This window comes from Cyprinodon variegatus, unplaced genomic scaffold (assembly GCF_000732505.1).
Source record: "Cyprinodon variegatus isolate N-32 unplaced genomic scaffold, C_variegatus-1.0 Scaffold173, whole genome shotgun sequence".
Lineage (NCBI taxonomy): Eukaryota > Metazoa > Chordata > Actinopteri > Cyprinodontiformes > Cyprinodontidae > Cyprinodon > Cyprinodon variegatus.
In genome coordinates, this window is record NW_015150626.1 from 130402 (window position 1) to 151060 (window position 20659).

The window sequence follows — 20659 nt, forward strand, 5'->3', positions numbered from 1 at the left end:
TGGGAGGAAGCAGTGACTAGCATAAACCTACATGCTAGGGTACAATGAGAAGGAAGGAAAACTGTGTTTCTTTTTTATCGAACTTTTATCAACCCTCTTTTTTTCTATTGCGCCACACGTCTATCGATCGATATATATCGTTATTGAATTATCGCCCAGCCCTATTAGTAAGCATATAAAAACGCCTGTCCTAATGCATCACATGATATTTGAACTTTACCACTCATTTCCTATACTTGCGATCTCTTGATGCATAATTGTATTTAACACAATATTTGGAGTGGGGAGTGTTCTAGTGGGTTAAAGCAGTGTGCTTGTATCATATCTGTTTTGAATGCGACGCCCCCACCACTCACACACACACACACACACACACAAACACCCCCCCCCACACACACACACAGACGACTTGATTTCTGAGCATAAACCTGCCTTTAACCCCACACTGCTCCCCGGGTGCCGCACAATGGCAGCCCACTGCTCGCCAAAGGGATGGGTTAAATGCAGAGGTAAATTTCTCCAGTGTGAGATCAATAGAGTTCAATTATTATACAATTATTATTATTATATAAGTTTGAGCATTTGTTGAAGGAGAATATTTCCTTTTTCGTGCAGTGACTATTGATCAAGCTACTTCTGCGTCTTTGTTAGGGTTATTTTCTGGTCTGCAAGGAAAAGTCAAGAGACAAGATAGAGGAAAAATGGCCTCCACTTCATCATTTGGAATAATGATCATTGTCACAGATAATAAAAGAAGTCAAAGCAGTCTGTGCTGTACATCACAACAACAGTCCAGGTCAGATGTCTGCTTCTTGGCATATAAAACAAAGCAGCACTCAGTGCTTTTGAGTGAGGACAGAGATACTTGTGAAGTGAGGGCAATTTATTTTCTGGGATGAACTCCCCTCCGCGCCAGCTCCATTTACATCTTCTTGCCAAGTAATACCGACTACCACAACCATCACCCTCCCCCAGTTTTGTCATGCAATCTACACTCCTCTGACAACACAGCCAAGGCCCGGTGGGAGTGTGCCTATCCATCTCACTACCCCAATCTACCTCCCCTGTTTGGTTCCACATGAGCACTCAGCTGCTGTGACTAATTAAATAAACCGTTGTGCCCTCTGCTTCCTGTTAGCCATGGCAATGTTGGTGAGCGGACATGGAGAAGTGGAAAAGAAGGGCTTTTAAAAGAGGAGGAAATCCTCCTCCACAATATGGTGGACTTAAAATATGCGTTTCACTGCTCCCTTCATTTATCACAAATGCAAACATGTAGGTATTTCATGTAATTATAAGATATTTGACCTTATCTTTTCATCTGTTTTTTTTTTTCTCTTTTCAGCTATGACACCACTGAAGAGCTAAGTCCAACAAAATGAAGGTGCGTGAACATTTTTCCTCAAACATTTCTTTAAACATACACACACATTTTACCGCTAGGACCTTTTTTCTCTCCTTGTGATTATTGTCTGTGAATTCTCTGAAGGACACAGTGTCAGACACTTTGGAGGTTACTGGTAAGTGCTGCAGTAATGAAGATAGGCTGTATTAATTTGGCAGAAGGTATAGAATATTAAAAGTCTTGACATTATCATTTCAGAAATCAGAAGGTCACAGTCTGATATGAAATATCTATTTAATTTGATCTGTTATGCTTTCCCTAGTCCACTCAAAGCCAACATCTGAATTGTATTACTGGCAAACAGTTTGGGTCTGGGACACAAAAGCTGTGTGTGTTTGTTGGAAAAGCCATGAAGTTTCAAAAAACGCTAATTTGCAAGGAGTTTCAGGTAGACATTTGGTAATATTACTGTGACTTCACCTAGTTATGGTTGTCACTAAACTGTTTAATGCCGCACATTTTCCTGCCCCTGTTGTGTGGCTGTAGAAAGGAAAGAATTGCATCATATTCAAACATTCTTTGGGGGACAAAATTTGCAGTTTTCTATAGCAGAGTTTTTTTGTATCTCTGCTTCTGTCTCCTTGAACCCCAGTCAGCCTCGCCAGATGGCTGCTCTCACTGAGCCTGGTTCTGCTGGAGGTTTCTTCCTGTTCAAAGGGAGTTTTTCCTCTCCACTGTCGCTACAAGCATGCTTAGTGTGAGGGATTGCATTTGAGTAAATCAGTTGATGCAATCAGATGGTTTTCCTTTGATAGAAAACGTAGAATAAATTTGACTGTATGATCTAGTTGAACTGTAAAGTGCCTTTAGATGACATGTGTTGTGAATTGGAGCTATATAAATAAACTGAATTGAATGATTCCTACTATAATATAAGGTGTTTAGAAGAGTGTTAATTCCCAAACGTGATCGTTTTAAGTGTGTATGCCTTTGCTATAATCAGTTCATTTTGGATGGTCTCAAAATCTAGGCGTGTAGTCTCCTTGCAGTGCAAATTTTCTCACGTATTTTTCTGAGCTATAGCCATCTGTAGATGTGACAAAAAGAGTCCTTAAAAACCTTGCTTTGGTTTTATATTTAATTTATAGTTGAAGTCATTCCTGAAACATCTAATTTTCCACGTCTTTACTCTTGAGCACAAGTGTGTCTTCTGTGGCTTTCTCTTGTAGTATTTTATAAATTTAAGACATGTATCCAATAGTTGTAGTTCCTTTAATTATAGAGGGTACAATTCCAGATGTTGGGGGTGGTTCTTGCCTTCCTCCAGATCTTTGCTTTCCTTTTGTAATTATTCATAAGTTATTTGGTAACTGTATTTGTGTTGGAGATGAATGAATGCATTTTTTTATATGAAAAGAAACCTCAGCAGTTTGTAAGATAAAATGATTTTAGTTGTATGTACTAGTGATAAAGTAATATATATATATAACAATAGGTTACCCTATTTAGATTAATTTTTGATCGTTGCATAGACAGTTACTTTGGCATCACTTTAAAAAGTGCATTAAGATGCATCAAACTACACATCTTTTGTTAAATCCGATTGTTCAATAAACAATGGGATAAATAAAGGGATAAACCAATCAAGTCCTCTGATTCCATCATCTTTCATGTAATTTCAAACATTCAATTAGAACGGAAATGTTTTTTCTTTGATAAGTCATAAAAGAGAAACATTTAAAGTGAGTGGTTAATCCTTGGACCAACAAGCATATGATCATGGTAACATTTGTCTCCAAATTAAAATGAACAAAAAGCCAAAGATTTTCTGGAGGAAAAGAACAATCGGTTAAAGCAGCAGTCTGTAAAATTCAACTTTTTCTGTATGGAAATGTCTGCTTTGCCCATTTGGGTTCAAGATAAGCATATTAGCAGAAACCTGGTGAGTTGTGAAAGTAAATGCATTCTGTCTGAAATAAACACAAGCTATGCAAAGACTGAAATAAAACTATTATATAGACTCAATTAAACTATTATATAACAGTATCCTTTTACAGACTAACGAACATTTTAAGTGAAAAAAAATATTTATTTATAAAATTAAATATTTTTTAATTTCCATCTTAAGTGAAAATCTGAAAGCCTCTCAAAACTCACTTTCTATACTAGATTTAGTGTTCTTAGGGGCCTCTTTTTCTAATGTTATCCATCTTAGCATAAAAGTGTAATATTGGGAAAGGCTCAAGAGACCTATTAGCAACAATGCTTCTCTCACTGTCTCTAACATCTACAGACATGGCACTTTCTGTAGTCTTACAGCTGCAGAAACAACTCAGCTAACTCCGCAATGAAAAGTATAGAGGGACCAATTCTGTTCCCCAACTGCAATTAGAATGGCAGATTGTTTTTGGCTTTCCAGTTCTTTATAGCGGGTCGCTAGCAGGTCAGAGCTGAAACACAAGGCTTAGAAGGTATATTTTTTTGAGTTTGGTGACTTTTGTTTTTTTCATTAACTATTACTAACTTTGCTTTTAATTGCATGGAAACCCTGACCCTGTGCAATTTACCTCTATAAAAACAATGAGGCTGGCAAAAAATTTGATTTATCTAGCACTTCTGCCCTCTGATATATCTATATTTAGACTTAGACTTAGACCGAGACTCCTTTATTTATCATTTTGTATGCACAGAGTTCATACAGAACGAAATTGCGTTACATACAGCTTATGAACATTGCATTGATATTTCAAATGGCACGAGTTATACAAAAAGTGCAGCAGTGGTCAAAGTGTAAACAATATTTATATCTATATAGCCAATACAAAGTATCTAAAATGCTGAAGACACGTTATTATGTCTTCAGCATTTTCAGCTCGTCTGCCTGGCTGTGTGTTTCCTGGAAGGGGCCGCCTGTTACAGTTGCTTTTGTATCTCAGCTTCCGTCTCCTTGAACCCTAGTCGGCCTCAGCAGATGGCCACTCACACTGAGCCTGGTTCTGCTGGAGGTTTCATCCTGTTAAAAGGGAGTTTTTCCTCTCCACTGTCGCTACAAGCATGCTTAGTGTGAGGGATTGCCTTCGAGTGAATGAGTCGATGCAGTCAACTGCTTTTCCTTGGATAAAAAACTTTGAATCAATCTGACTGTATGATCTGGTTGAACTGTAAAGTGCCTCAAGATGACATGTGTTGTGAATTGGCGCTATAGAAATAAACCGAACTGAATTGAATTATGTTGACCTATGCTTTAGTTTTAAATAGACATTGATAATTCTTTGATATAGAACCAAGGGTGTAACTTTGTGATGAAAGTCGGTGGGGTCACTCGAGTGGTGGCTGATGGACCTACAGTTACACAACCCAAACGCTTTTCTTTAGGTTTTTGTCTGTCTGTCTGTCTGTCTGTCTGTCTGTCTGTCTGTCTGTCTGTCTGTCTGTCTGTCTGTCTGTCTGTCTCTAAGTCAGTCTATGGATGGATCGATGGACATTTTCCCATTAAGCTGCATCAGTGATTATCCACCTTCACAAGCAGCAAAATATTTTTCAGAATTTTGTCCTGCATATCGTTGACAGTCTATATATTGAAAGTTATATTTCAATTAATTGATGAACTGATTTTTAATCTATTATTTGTGTTTTAATTCTGTTAGGTTTCTTATATTTCAGTTTTTAGTCTGGCTCACCTGTGAGTCGGACTCTGTATCTGGGTTTGCTGGCACAACTATTACTGAGTCTTGCTGAATTACAAAAAAACAAAAAGATATGTTGCATTTTAAATGTAGCTTAGCATTTTTTTGTCATACAGTATAAACTTTCTAGTAAACTTGTGTTATATTTTATTTCACGTTGCATATCTCACTAATCTGTTTCAACTTTAAATCTGCAGCTGTGACTACTTGTGACTCTTTACTCTTAAAAACAGATTTATGAACCTGTCTACTATTATAATGATGCCAAAAAAACAACGAATTTTCAAGATATCTAGAAACTGTGCAGTCTGATTCTCTCTGTTCAATAACAAAACGACAGATAGGTGTTAATTTCTACCTGTCACTATGAGTCATGGTCCTCTGATAAGCCCAGCTTTTCTTAACTTGTAAAGAAAACACAAAATTCTATGTTGTCAATCTACTTTGACCCCTGAGCAGCGGTAACTAAGGTACAAATTCTCAGAAATAAAGCCACAATTGCCAAAATAGAAAGAAGAAGGTTTTTGTTATTTGTTATTTTTTTAAGCAATTAAGATTTTATTGATCTGTGTGTAATTCATTATTCATAGTAGATCAGGAAGTGTTTGCTTTGGGATGGAAACCTTGTATGTCTAAAATCATTCATTTATTGCACATTTTTTTTAGCTTGTCTGTGAGTTATATTAACCAATATGTTGTATTTAACTTGATCTTCTATTTTCACAACTTTTGTGAGACACTTTTTCATAAAGTAGGGTATTAATACATAAACAAGTTTATTTGAATTCTATAAATCAAAGTTTTCTGCCCAACAGCAATAATGAACTGCATGGCAGCATTCTATTCCCAACAATTTTAGTATCTAGGCAAGAGTTTGGTAAAGAATCTGGTTGAGATTGTAAAGGTTAACTTTTTTTGCTACATAAAACCGACTAAAACTAGACTAAAACCCTTTTAAGTTTTAGTTGACTAAAACCAACTAAAACTATCACATATCGTAATAACTAAAATGTGGCTAAAACTAATAACAGTTTTCGTCCAGAAGACTAAGACTAAATCTAAGATGGCTGTCAAAAAACAACACTGGTATTAATACATTGTGTTAAGTGTTTTGCTTAGAAATGGAAACAGCATTCTTGTTAAGCAACCCTTACAGAATCGGTGCAGATTTAGTTCCACAAAACAGACTAAATGATACTCATGTTACACCTTGCAATTTCATTATTTAAGAAACTATAAATTTAACATTCCAAACAACTTGAAACATGCCAAAGACATTTAAAAGTTTTGCAAGGTCACCTGTCTCATTGTTGTGTAGTATTCACTGAGCCACTATTTCTTACTTTAATAACCAGCAGTTTGACGTCAGTTGAGTGAATGCTTTTTATGACAAGGTGGGACAGTTACAGCTTCTTTTTATGATACCCTGATTGGTCATTGCCGTAAAGCTGCAGCTTATACAGTCGGTGGAAGAAGATGAAAGGTGCAGAGAGTAATTTCCTGTAACCAGCCAAAATAAAGTCTGACCAGTAGAAGTCAAAGAGAGGACATTTGTCATTACTGGAGTATCCACTGACCTTCCCCAAGATTATTACGTTGAGCTAATATCCTGCAAGCCCCTGGACCTCCCTGCTGCTGAATCACCCCAGATCAATTATTCTAATATTTCTGTGGCAGTTTTGCTATTGATTTATGCATTTATGCAGAGTGCAGCATATCTTATTTAATAAAGTAAGGCTCTGCATTTAATTAAGTCCTTTCAGAGTCAGGAAGCACTTTGGTTATATATAAACTTTTGCCATACCGATGTGTGTTTGTATGTAACTAACGTTCAGGAATACAAAATGTCATTTAATTACTTAACAAATGCAGACATATAAAAAATTGCACAATTGATATTACATTCATTGTGGTGTTAACATTAGTACTCAGTCCATGCTGTCTATTCGCATAAATATGACTCTCTAATAGGCATCAGCTAGTACTAGATTCTCACAGTATGTGAGCCTTATGTAAAAATACCATGTTATGTTATGTTAGATATCAAAACTATAATGTTAAGATCTTACCCACTAGACATAGAAGAGAAATATTCATTCACGCTGCTGCAAAAAATAATCCACTGCACAATCGACTTGAGTGGCGTTCCTAATTATTATAATGTTTCTTTCTCTAGAATAAAGAAACTGAGTCTGGCTCCTGAAAAACAGACCCAAACCATAATTTCCTTTGCACTTTACACTTCAACCCATCTATTGAAGGAACTGTTTGTCTGCTAAGTGTCACACCCTCTGTCAAATTCATGGTAAAACAGAGACACATGATTCATCATTTTAGCATATAACCTGTCCACCATTTGCTGTTCGGACTCCTTAGCTTTATGAAGAGGTTACACTTTCCCTTTTCTGTTTCAGTCTTCAACATTGAAATGATTCTTAACCAGTAAAGCCTGGTATAGAAGCTACAAGATCAGTAAGACGATATTGACCAGCTGCATTGATTGTACTGTTGTAATAGAGGCAAACAGATGTGTGTGGCAAGTCAGCTGCTTGTTGAATGTTTTACAGTTTCTTACTTGTCCAGTAAATTACACTATCCTGTCTTAATATGGTTGTCTGCGACTGATTGCCGACAAGTCTGTGCAGGCTCCACCATTTCTTGCACACTTCAGACAAAGTCCTGCAAGCAATTAAACTTACAGGTGGAGGAATGTGTAGCAGCAACTTATTCCTTAGTGTGGGAGATTTGAAGCATATTCCCTCTGTTAATCCAACTAGTCAGCAAATGTGTTTTATTCTACGACTGCTTTTTACCATTTATTGTTTTTATATGTACAGTGACCTTGAGTGTTTTGAAAGGCGCTTGAAATAAAATGTATTATTATTATTATAATGTCAATGGTTTTTAAGGTTCCAATTATGAGTTTTTCTTCTTGTGTTACTAGGGAATTAAAGGACATGTGGAATCCTTTACATTTTCTATGATTTTAATACATTGAAAAGGCTCCATCATTTGCCAGATATAATGTAACTTTTTACCCAACATTATCAAATGTTATAATATGTTGAATATCACTTTAATGTTTTTCAGCTCTGAACTCAATACATAACTTATATAAGGCACTGATAACATGCTCCAGAGAAACCTTACTCCTGTATTCCTACGAGCGAGCTGCATAGAGATCCATTTTCAGCTCTCCTTAGTCCAATTATATAATAAGGGAGATGGAATAGCATTGAGACTTGGTGTACCCATGGATCAATGCAAATGAGTAGAAAAGACATATTCAAACATTGACATAAAGGGAATAAAGAAAGCCCAGTGAAATAATGAGCAGCGTGCGTGATTCTGATTGTCTACCTGAAGAATTTCTGTGAATTCCAATGAGACTCCTGATGGTATTAGAAAATGTCCCCTATTGGTATAATTAGTACTACATAATGCCCTCTTGAAGCTTCTTTGGCAAATATTGTAAGTATTGATTCATTTTGCTTTTATATATTCACCTTAACTCTGGCCTGTCACACTGAGAACACATCTCATTGTTTTACTTTTATTTTGCTGTCACAGCTCAGGCTTTGCTCTGTCACAGTTTCCTCAGTACATTCTGTATCTTGCTTCAATACACTAATCTCCAGGGACAAGAGAAATGAAAAAAGGTAGAATGCAAGGAAAGACAACCTAAGTGTATTTTAAAAACCTGCACTTGCCAAATGTACAGTAACCAATGGGGTGGAAGATTTTATTGTTGGAATAACAGAGAGAGGAAGCCCCTTTCAGATCAGACTATTTGTTCCACGGTCTGCATACCTGATTAACTAGGAGTAAGAAAAAACAAATTTGTGACTGGGTTTGGTAGGGAGATTGAACTCAGCACACCCACTGTTTTCTGAACTACCTTTGGAGGAAGTCATAAACGTAACATAAAGTAATTAAGGAAACTTTATTGGAATAGTTTTTCACAGACACAGAGTCAAAATGTGCTTCACAGAAATGAAAACCTAATAACAAATAAAAGGACATGCTAAAGCATAAGATCATAAAAAACATAAAACAATATATTGACACAAAATAATACTTTAAATGATCAAACCATCAGGAGCCATTAGGGGCATTGTGTGAATGTTAACACATATGACAAAGTGAAATGAAACAAACAGACCAGAATTGGAAAAATAAAGCACACTGATATGTTATTGCATCTTTAGTCCAAATAATTTAGCCATTTTAGCCATTTTTTGCACTTTATAAGAACACATTTCTCTACTCTATGACATCATATGCCTCCTTTGGCTCTTGGAGGCCAGATAAATTCGCCGGACCCCAACTTTGACTCATGAACCTTTGTAGATGCTACTCAATAAATTAGCTTGTCTATAATATATTTCATTAAAAAAAATACTGTGTTAGTATTTTAACCTCTGAATTTACTTAGATATTAGGGAAACATCTCCACTATGACTTATTTATGCCTGTGAAATTCTCAGTTATACTGGTCGTGGCGACGACGAAACAAGCCTAAATCGGACGCAACCGACTTTTTTTTATTTCTTTGGATGTTGCTGCCACTTTTTCATTTATGCCTGTTTTGTGTGTATTTTATTGCTGTTGTGGATTTGCGCCACCAGGGGGCGCATGGAGGGGCTTTGTATGCAGATTAGAGGTTAGTTTTCTAAGAAGAAGCGATCTCCAGAGAGAGCTGATGCATGTGTCGGTCACAGGTCGGTCACAAAGTTTAAGTAAAGCAAGAAAGAAGAAAACCAAGAATAATTCCACTCTATTCTGGTACTCAGCCAACAAGGTATTAAGTCTGTTTATTTGTGGCAGTCGTCATATTTGTTAATTGTCTTTATTTTTTGTAAGCTAATTATTGTATTGTTTGTGCCTTTTAGTTTTCACGGTGTGGTTTGAGTCTGAACAAGCAAGATTCAATAAATCAATCGGTAGAGAAAGCCACTTGTGCCTACCTGGGGGGAATTACATTGGAGATTGGTCCAAAGTGCTCTACTCATGATTTAAATGGCCAAACACAGCCCATACATAACTAAAGCTCTCTTTCAAATTCAAAAACAGTGCACACAGTAATGTTTGATTTGCCAACATATCCAATCTAATTCAATTTTATTTGTTAAGCACTTAAAAAACAACCACAGCTGACCAAAGTGCTGTAAAGAAAAACTAAATACAACGGAACATCAAATAGTACAGATAAAAAACAAAACAGCTAAAACATGGATGAAAATAACATTTGCAGAATCAAATAAAAAATTGGGTAAAGGAGAAAAGGAATGAAAGATAAAAAAGAATTAGGATAAACACCCTTATTATCTTATAATTTCTGTACATAGTTGAATCTAAGTTTATGGTGCTAAACCAAGGAAGTCTTCAGGTTGGTGACCAAGATATCTGAAAATTTGGAGAAATGGCATTGAAAAAAAAGTCTGAGGTCCAGGTATCTAATAAGAATTTACTACCAACTTAAAGCCAAACTATAAAAATATAATCCATCGATCCTCCTCTAGGAACACTGCCCTGCTTTTTTTTAGATGTTTCCCAGTTTTCATACAACTGATTTCAATTGATAGCTGATTAATTTACCAAAGCCAGGGATACGTTGTACGATTTTTTTGCCCTTTTCGAGCCGATTCTACAGTCGTGCATGAATTTTTTCGATCAGGCCGACTTTCAGCCTCAACGTGCATCCTGCGTCGTGTAGTATACAAGGGGTAACGAGGGGGGATCAGCCTCTCATGGCCATCTCCCGATTAGGAATCGTGAGGTCGGGAGAAAATCAAACATGTTTGAAATTCAATTGACAGTGGTGAGGTGTTCGTGGGCAAATCCTGCTACTGAAGCAGCACTACGTACCGATATACCAGAACCTCGAGTGCTGCGCAGACAAGGGTGTTCTTCTTTTTCCAGATTGACGATTCCAACTAGCGCCATCTCTCAGCGCTGAGTCAGACGTGTGGTTTTTAGACGCACAGTGTGAGCAGGTAGATCGCATCATAGTGTCGGGGCGCACAGTGTGAAAACATACATCGTGAGCTTTGAACTTTTAAACCCTCTGGTTTCGTCATACATTTTGAGCTGTAGCTGCGAGCAATGATTAAAAATATCGCACAGTGAATGCCTGGTTTAACTGAACTGCAATCATTTGAATCAGGTGTCCCAAAGCAGATAAATATCCAAGACATGCAGGAGAAAGTGGATTGAAGAGGAGGGTTGAAAAACATTGATTTAAGAAACATGTGAGAAACAAGTGTGGCTATAAATATAAAAAAAGTGTTGAAATGTTTCCTTATTGTGACAGGTGGGTTAGGGAATGATTATTAGCTATTCAGAAAAAAGAGAATATAACAAGGTGAAGATAAAAAATGGTAGCATGGCAACTAACGAAGGATGTGCATTTCAATTGAATGCATTTTAGATTATTTTTAGTAAAATGATGTATGTCTAAGTATGTCTAATCTAACATTAATTAATGTTCTTGTCCCTCTTTGAGCTTTTCATCCCATCCAAAACTTAATGTTAAGGTTTATCTCTTGTAAAGTTATGATAACCTTATTAATTATAACCTTTTAGTGGAGATGATAACTAAATGTAGCTGCTTCAGTTGGAATCAGGAAACTAATGGGCAGGTGCATTCTGCTGAAAACAGGGCGAACATCCGTTTACTGTACCTCAAATACTCGTGAAAAAAGGAAAAAAAGAAAATATCTCATGCCGGATCCAGTTTCTTGCCTTTGTAGGATTTTTAGGGGATGAAAGAGGTAATATGGGAGCTATGATAGCAGTTGCACAGTGATTGAGTCCCTGATCAATGACAGCTAATGAACACAGCAAGAGTTCTGCTCTGTTTGCCTCTCGACAGAGAGCTGACTTCTCTAGAGAGCTCCTGTTTTTCCAAAAAGTCGCAGGAGCCTTCACTGAAACCAACTGCCTGTGGGCTCAATTACCTACTATAGATTACTCATATTGCAGATGAGATCAGGGGATACAAAATCAAAGGTGTGTTGATGCTGAAAAAAACCTCAGTATACAATGCTATGTGCAGGGGTACTAGAAAACAGATATAAGCCTAGATTTTAACAGGTAGCTGCATTATGTAAACTATTAAAGGGGGCATTTTCACTACCTTATTCGTCCTGAACACGATCCGTACAATCAGCTCATTTGCACGCGTGCAACCAGGTGTACATTTCCATAATTCATTAAAATTTACTTATTTATATCCTTAACTCACTAAAGAATGCCAATACACAGCTTTAAAAAACATTTGAGTTTCTGAGACAATTTTGATGCTTTTTACATATTCTCTGTTAAACTGCATGTGTGAATTCATCATCGCACATGCTCAGAGCAGTCCAGCAAAATATGATTGAAACCATGTTTGTCTGCATTTTAGTTGTTTCTTTCTTTAGATTACCCGTTATATACAATACGGTTAGCAAGAAAGAAAGAAAGAAACAAAAAAAAACACTAGATTTATGTTTAAATCCAAAGCCTAAAATGTTAGCTCCTGGGAGTAGCGTAGGATCCCATTTCCTATACAGATTGGCCAAAGACGAGTCATAGAATAGAAAGGAATTTAAGGCATTTATTTTCTCAGGAAATACATCATGAACCTTTAACACATTATAGTTCAGTACGCTTACAATTTTTTAGGAGGGAAAATCATAATTTAGGTATTTTTTACAAAATAAAACTGAGGGCGACCCGGGTGTGTATCTGGATGCGCATGCGCAAATGAGCTGATGGGACTGATAGGATAATGACTTAAGCTACATTCACACTGCAGCCTGAAGTGACCCAAATCCGATTTTTTTTTGCCCATATGCAACCTGGATCTGATCATTTAATGGTAGTATGAACAACACAGATTTGACTTTTTCCATTGCGACCCAGGCCAGTTGGCTATGTGGTGCTGAAATACGAATCTATTATCCGACCTGAACGTCATTAATACTCAACAAAAGCCACTAATCTGGGTCTTGCTATGAAGAAGCGGAAAGAAAAACAACAACCGTGGTGGACGATGATGCGGAGAGCAGTATTTATGTTTAACCATCTTGAAAAGATTGTGTTTTTATGGTTGGGAAAGATCACTAGATTCGCACCGGCACTACCATCCATGTTTACTTCAGTAAACACAGAGCACACTGGCATGTGACGTCATTGCATCCTCTACTGCGCATGCGGGACACTTGCGTTGCATGACTGCAGTTTACACAGGAGATCACATACAAGTCGCATATATTTGGAAATGTGAACGGCAACGCAAAAAAAATCGGAATTGAGCATCGAGGCCTGCAGAAATTTCATTTATATAGCTCTCATGACATTTCCAATTTCGTAAAGCGTAGCACTGGTGCACATGGTGCAAGTAAAACACATTGAGATGGTCAGTTTGTTGTAGAGTCTGTTACAAGATTTGGAGTTTTTTCAACATTTAGCTGTCAGGTGGCAGTGGGGAAGAAGCTGTTTTCTGCTGCATCTTTATTAAATGCTGCGAAGCCTCTTCCCAGAGTGCAGCAGGGAGAACAGTCCATGGTGGGGGGGGTGAGGGCTCATTTATGATGTTACAAGCTCGGGATACGCAGCGCTGGGATAAAATGTCTTTTATGGAGGGAAGAGGAGCCCCGATGATCTTCTCTGCTGTTCTCACCACTCTCCTCACCTTCTTCCAGTCTGAGGCGCTGCAGCCTCCACGCCACACAGTGAGACAGCTGGTCAGAACGCTCTCTATGGTGCTTCTGTAGAAAGTGGTAAGGATGGGTGGGGGCAGGCGGGCTCTCCTCATCCTCTGCTAGAAGTACGTGCTCTTTTTACAGGCATATGTAAAATCCACTTTTTTAGCTCTTTTATAAATTATATTTCTGTATGTACTTAGACTCTCCTAAGGTACGCAAACGTTTATTTTGTTTTCTCTTTGCTTGTCTGTGTAATTTTTTTCTTTTTTGTCTGTCAGTTTTCTCCACTCTTTTTTACACTCCATTGCTTCACAATATATGCTGTGGAGCTGTTACATAAGGTTGATGACTAACCAATGTAGTGAGGACGCCATTTTTATTTGACACTATAATTTTTTTGTCCAAGCTGAAGGATTTCAGAACAATAAGTGGACAAATCTAATTGTTCATTTGTTGAAGGTGTTAACCCACACAACTCATTACAATGTCCCTCAGTCTTAGAACATCTTTAAAGGGCCTGGTTGAATATATGTTTTCATAAAACATTACTTACGTTGTTGCAGAAGACCTCTCTTTGTTTGTGCAAATCACTTCAGGGGACTTAAGCTCCAGCAACCAGCAAGGCGGTTCGCTGTAGATAACTCCTTTTTCTATGCAGAGCATTGTGCCTTCTGGTGCTATAACCTTCTTAAATTCTTTAAGAATACATGTTTACTGTTTCTATTGAATAGCCTAATTACATAAACAGATTTGCAATATTTTTGGTTGCCTTTTTTGTAATTGGGAACATATCCAACATGCAGTGACGTTGGCACTAGAATTAGCTAACTCTTACCAATTTGAGACCTTAAATAAGGACATATTTATTCATATTTTGGTGACATTTATGTTTTAAAAGACAGTTAACATGTAATTTATGCTGAAATATTTTCAGTAACATTAATAATAGGATTACAGCTTCTGTTACTTCTTTGAATTAATAAAGTTTTCTCTACTGAATAGATAAATTAAGAAAAGGACGGCTTTTAAAGCATATGCATCCTTTAAAAAAAACACAAAACCAAAAGAAAAGGCTGAGACAATATGGAATAAAGAATTCCCATTATTGTCCATTGCTCATTTCAGTCTGCAGGAAGAATATGTGCAGAAGTTAAATTTTGCTTTGGATCTCTAACTTCAGTGATATTATTCTTACAGCTCTATAGTGTGTTTCTCTGCCTGCATGATGGAAGAGGGGATATTATAAATTGCCTGATTCATGTGTGTTTTCCTTTTTTTTATCAAGCTATAAAAGTCAGTTTTCTCTAGGGAGTAAAAAACTTCACACTTTATATTTTGTTCTCATAAAGCACTTGTATCTGCCAGGTTTTAAATCTAATGAAGTCTTGTTATTAGTTAGAAACTGTTTTTATGGATATCAGCATATTGTTTACAAAGCTGTGGTTTATCAAAGAGATTTGTTTGACACGGGAGAATTTAAAGATGGCAAAAAAACCTTTTCACTGAGCAGGCCCCCCGCTGTGATGGGAATATGCAGAACATATTGCCCCAAACTTTCATTTTTAGCTCTCTGAAATGTAGGAACATTATACAGTATCAAAAACTGAGAGCAAATTGCACATTTTCAGATGCAAGCTTAAAAAGCCACATTGCTACATGCAGGCTGTATGCCTCAGCCTTTTTTTTTCTTAAAGCAGATGAAGAAAATAGCTAATTAAGTAAGAAAAAAAAACATCAAAAACATGTTGCGGTTTAATAAAAACTCTGGTCCAAAGGCACATTTTTTTAATAGCGCTCATGACAGCTTGTGAATTAGGACTGAGACACTGATATTTTTGCACCCAGTGGTAATAAAATATAGCAAATTAATCTATTTTTGAGGGGCGCATTTTATATAAACTATTTTCATAAAAAGAGGTGATTATAGGTTAAAAACAGATATACTAAAGTATAAAATGTATTAGAAATGATCAAACAAAGTAAAATAAAATCAAACACATTAATAGATAAATAGATTTAGGAGGAATATGAACTAAAGAAGAAGGCAGTTTTATATAATGCATGCAAAACTTTAACTTAATCATATAATTTAACTTTTTATGTGATTTAACCAGGGTGGTAAGCAGTATCAAAACTGTCCTGTGGTCCAATATTAACTACACTTAAAGGAAAAGTCCGGTCAGAAAGGAATAACCAATGGATCATTGTTTATACCTAAAACTCATAAGTTTGCGGTGATTTAATGAATTTAGCGTTAATCAGTAAAAAAAATCAAAACAAAAACGGCGTCTGGGAGCGGCCATTTTTGAGCAAATATAGTAACACTTCACACCTGACATCTTCCGGCAGTGACGTCACAGTGCTGTAAGCCTAGTGCCATTCAACCCGCTTTACAAGCAAAATCAATGGGAACTACTAGACACATCTGCAATCAACAACAATTATTGAAGATTTTCAGAGGACTTCACCATTGAAATTCATCAGAGCTATAGTTAAACTGACAATACCCACGTGTATGGCAGTTAGATGTTGTAATACATCAGGTAGAAGTGAAAAAAAAAAAAAAGAATTATTTCACCTTTCTGATTCATGATCCTCCACGGACGGGTTCGTCGTTGGATTGCCAACTTGAAGAGGGAGGATTTGCCATCGAACTTCTGTCCAGAGAAAAAACAAGTAATATGTAGCCAACATTTGGAAGAAGAATGTTTTCAAGCTGACTTGGATAACAGCGCGTTGTGAAAAACCCCAGATACAGCACTGGGACTTGATCAACAGCTGATACCGCACCGTGACGTCACAAACCAGTAGGTGGCAGTAGTGCTCTTTGACAAACATGGATGTCTCCACTAAAGCACATTCAAATGAACATTACACTGAATTAAAAATAACGTATCATTTATTGAACTGTATGTAATAATTTCATATTTAAAGTACTTTCAGAAGTTTGAATTGTGAATGTGATCGGACTTCTCCTTTAAGGGTTGTTTTAATCAGGTTTACATCCAAGATCATTAAAAATTTTAGAGTTCAGTTAATATTTTATTGGATTTGTAAAACTTAACTTAGAAATTTTAATATTATAACACTCAACTCGTTTATTGATTTAAAAATATATATTATCCTCTTTCACCAAAATGACAGTGAACCTACATATTCATTTAAGATTGAAGAGAAGCATAATGAATAAAACAATTTATAATTTAAAAAAACTTAGCATGCTAACTATTTTTAACTCAGAAGGTGCTCTCAAAAGCCTCAGTGCTTGCAATTGTGTGTTTATGTTGGGGTGAATTGCACTATGAGCTGAGCCTGAATGTGAACTCTTTGACTGAAGTGCTCAAAGTCCCTGGCTCGTGCTCATTTCAACCTAAAAGGTGACACTCACCTTGATGCTGCATCTGGGATGAAAATCCATCACAACACAGGTGGGATATGTCTGCTGTGTCGTCCTGTGCGACTCTAAATATTCATTTAGATTAACATGCTGACAAAATAAGGACTATAAGGTATGTGATTGAACTGCCTGGAGTACCTGACAGCATCCCAATGTGTGTGCTAGAAACAAACAGGGACTCTTTCTGCTTTCACCCCTCTATCTTCCTGCAGGTACTGAGTCACCTCGCCTTTGGGGTTTACCACTGGAGTCTCTTCAAATGATCCTGTAGTCTGAAGTGAAAAATCAAGATTAATGCACTTTCACGCTCGGGGGGTGGGGGTCTCATAATTAACACCAGGGGGCCAGCAGAGTGCTTTATGAAGAGGCTGGGCTATACCATGTAGATAAAAAAAACAATAAAGAAGTGATTTCTCATGCATGATGCATGCTGCTGCTTTCGAATAACACTCAACGAATGCACTGTCAGACAGCTCACTCTGGCTTAGCGTTATTGGGATACAGTGGAAAAGGCCCACAGCCGAAACGGCTGCATTACTCCATCACTCACAGTGATCACTGTTTTGTGTTTTGACCTATGTGAGTTATCACTACTCAGGACTTCTTTTTTCACCCCTGCAGACACCTGCTCCTGCAGCATATTTCAACACTGTTTCCTGTTTCTAGTAACTGTCTGTCATGTTTTCTTATGTTACTATAAAAATATCAGCCAAAGAATAAAACCATAGAAAGCTACCATGTTATAGACTCCATTAAACAAAGATGCATTTAAAATTATAGTAGGAATTTCATTCCTGCCAAATTAATTGGATTTTACTACATTTTGTCACATTTCAGCACCAAGCTCAAAGGTCATTTCCGTGTTTGTGGACAAGTTTTAGAACCTGTTTTGGCATATTTGTCACTCCTAAGTGTTTCTGAATGTCAAAAAAGCTAAAAACTGCTTAGGACATCATTAGCAGCCACAACTATAATCAAATATTTCTGATAAATGTGATACAGCACCATGAAAGAAATGTTTGCCTATTCTTTGCTAAACTGTAATCCAATCAGCTTGGAGGATTGTCAAGCATAAACAGCCTTTTTAAATCAGGATTCAAGCCAGGAATTTGATTAGGTCAGTCAACACCATTAATTTTCTTTTTCTTTATTTTGTGCATCCCGGTGTATTTTGGATCATTGTCATGTAGAACTAAAGTTTGTTTAAAGCTTGAGGTCACCAACAGGTAGCCAGATTTTATCCTTCAGGATATTTTTGGTAAACAGCAGAATCCATGGTTCCATTCATCACAGTTGCAGGTCCTGAAGCAGCAAAAACAACCAGTCCTTCACATTGCTTCCACCATTTTTTACTGTTAGTGTGATGGTAATTTGCTGAAATGCAGTGTTACTTTTCTGCCAGATGTAATGAGACACACACCTTCAAAAAAAAAAATTATACTTTCAGCTCATCAGTCCAAATAATACTTTCCCTTGTTAGCTCAGATTTTTTTTCCCCCTTAACAACAAAAACCTTCAAAAAATACATTTTGCTTGTGCTTAACTTTTCTTTTACTAATAATTACAGTTGTTTGGTATTCTTGTTCATATGACAAACATGCAAAAAAAAAGAAAGAAAGGGAACTTGGAAACACTTTTCCATAATGTGGTATTAAAGTTTTTTCACCAATGTAAAGTGATGAAAAATAAAACATGGTTTTAAATATTTTTTCCAAATAAAATTGAAAAAGTTTGGCATGTATTTGCCTGAGTCAATCTCAATACTTTTACTACAGCTCCAAGTTTTTGAGACATCTCTATGGGTTGTACAGCCAGACCAAAACCTCTTGCCCTGACTTCTTTACAGTTTTCTTAAACAAATCTTACTAGAAGTGGTCATTGGTTGTAAAGTTTAAAGTCTTTGCACAAATTCTGAATAAAAAATTGACGTAAAACCATGTAGCAAAGTAATGCTTTGATCTAATTAGCTCCTTAACAGCTTTGGCTGTATGTCTGCATTGTGAGGGAAGGGAAGGCCTCATCTCTGTCGCATCTCTTTCAACCCTTCAGTTCCCGACTGTATGCCGCCACTACCACCATTTTCCACTATGAGGGTGTGTTAAGATTGTTTCCATCCACTCAAAGTTTGGCATATAAGCCTAAAAGATATATCTTGATCTTTTCTGACAAGTTGACTTTTTTCTACATCAGATACCTTAAACCCAACTACATATTTTTTTTTACATATTTTTTTAAACATTCCTGCTCTCTTAAACAAGGTTTTGTTGGCTTACATAACATATTTCAAACTTTTTCTTGGGTTTTGGCTGTATAATTTTTCTCTGGTATCTGACCAGAGGTGGAAAATCCAGGTTGTGAAAAGTAAAAATCCTGCCTTGTTTTTCTTCATCCTTTTCACTCAACTAGCTGATTAGCCCCTCTGGTGATTAGTTTGCTTTATGGAGCCAGAAATTCAAATGCATGAAGCTGATCTCTGTACGGATCTTTTACTTTCCGGACCTGGATTATCCACCTCTGAATGTCTCACTAATATTTTACATAGTGTGGTAAGCCACACGCTTCTAACCTGTTAAACATTTAGGCATAAGAGGCTCTAACTAACCAAGAATAAGTTGCCTGCAACCAATTATTCTTACACACATTTTGTTTGTTGTAACTGATCCTTAAATATAGGATACACATTTCAGATCCCACCTGGCATTAGTTTGCAAGCACAAGTAGAGCTGGCATCAGAATAAACTTCCTGTTGTTTGGATCTCAACACTGTGCATTTATGTTTTTAACTGGGGAAACAGAGTTCCAGCATTTTGCATGCCAAGTCTTTTGGAAAGCAACCACTATCATACAAATTGGCGAAAATCTCAAGTGCAGACCACTGTCCCATTCGAATGAGTAATTTGGGGTTTTACTGTCTCTACAGTTAATTTAGGGTTCATAGCCACAGTCACTCAAGACATATGGATTAGGAAAAAGATATTTGGAGCCCCTCCAGAAGACATTACGATGTGGAATTTGGAAATGTTCCAAATTGGAAACTTTCCATGAATATTCTTCAAATTCTAAGTTGACTGTAAGTTGGAGGGAAAACAGTGTCAGGTATTGCTTAGATGTAAACATATTTTTTGTCCATCAGTTATCTTAAGCTAAATTAATTGATCAAAAAACCATTAAGCCATTATTTGGACATCAAACACAATTACTCATTAATATTATCCAAATTTGCTTACCTTTATATAATCCATGGGCTCAAATATGTGGTTTCCTTAATCTTCTCTGCCAGTTTGTGAAATATGGCCTTAATAGTCAATAGTTCTATAAAAAGTTTGTGCTTGTGATGAACAGAACTTGCAGGATCTCAGTACTCCTGCAGTAAGCATGGTGTATGTGATTAAAGAACAGGATAGATATTAGATTTATTAGTAATAAATCAGATCAAATCACCATCATATCATAATTGTCACAGTCTCAAGGATTGCTTTTCCTCAATCTTTAGTTGGATACCATATTACACTATGCATACCTTAAAGGAATAGTCCAC

General features: G+C 36.7%; 1 protein-coding gene across 1 annotated transcript in view; it reads left to right on the top strand.

Annotated features, from left to right (window-relative positions):
- Positions 1-20659, top strand: part of cd276 (CD276 molecule) — a 139052-nt gene that overhangs the window by 110229 nt on the left and 8164 nt on the right. Inside the window, exon 7 of the mRNA XM_015378509.1 lies at positions 1346-1384. Within this exon, the coding sequence (XP_015233995.1) occupies positions 1346-1368 (23 nt within the window). The 3' untranslated portion in view covers positions 1369-1384. The remainder of the gene's footprint in view (positions 1-1345; positions 1385-20659) is intronic.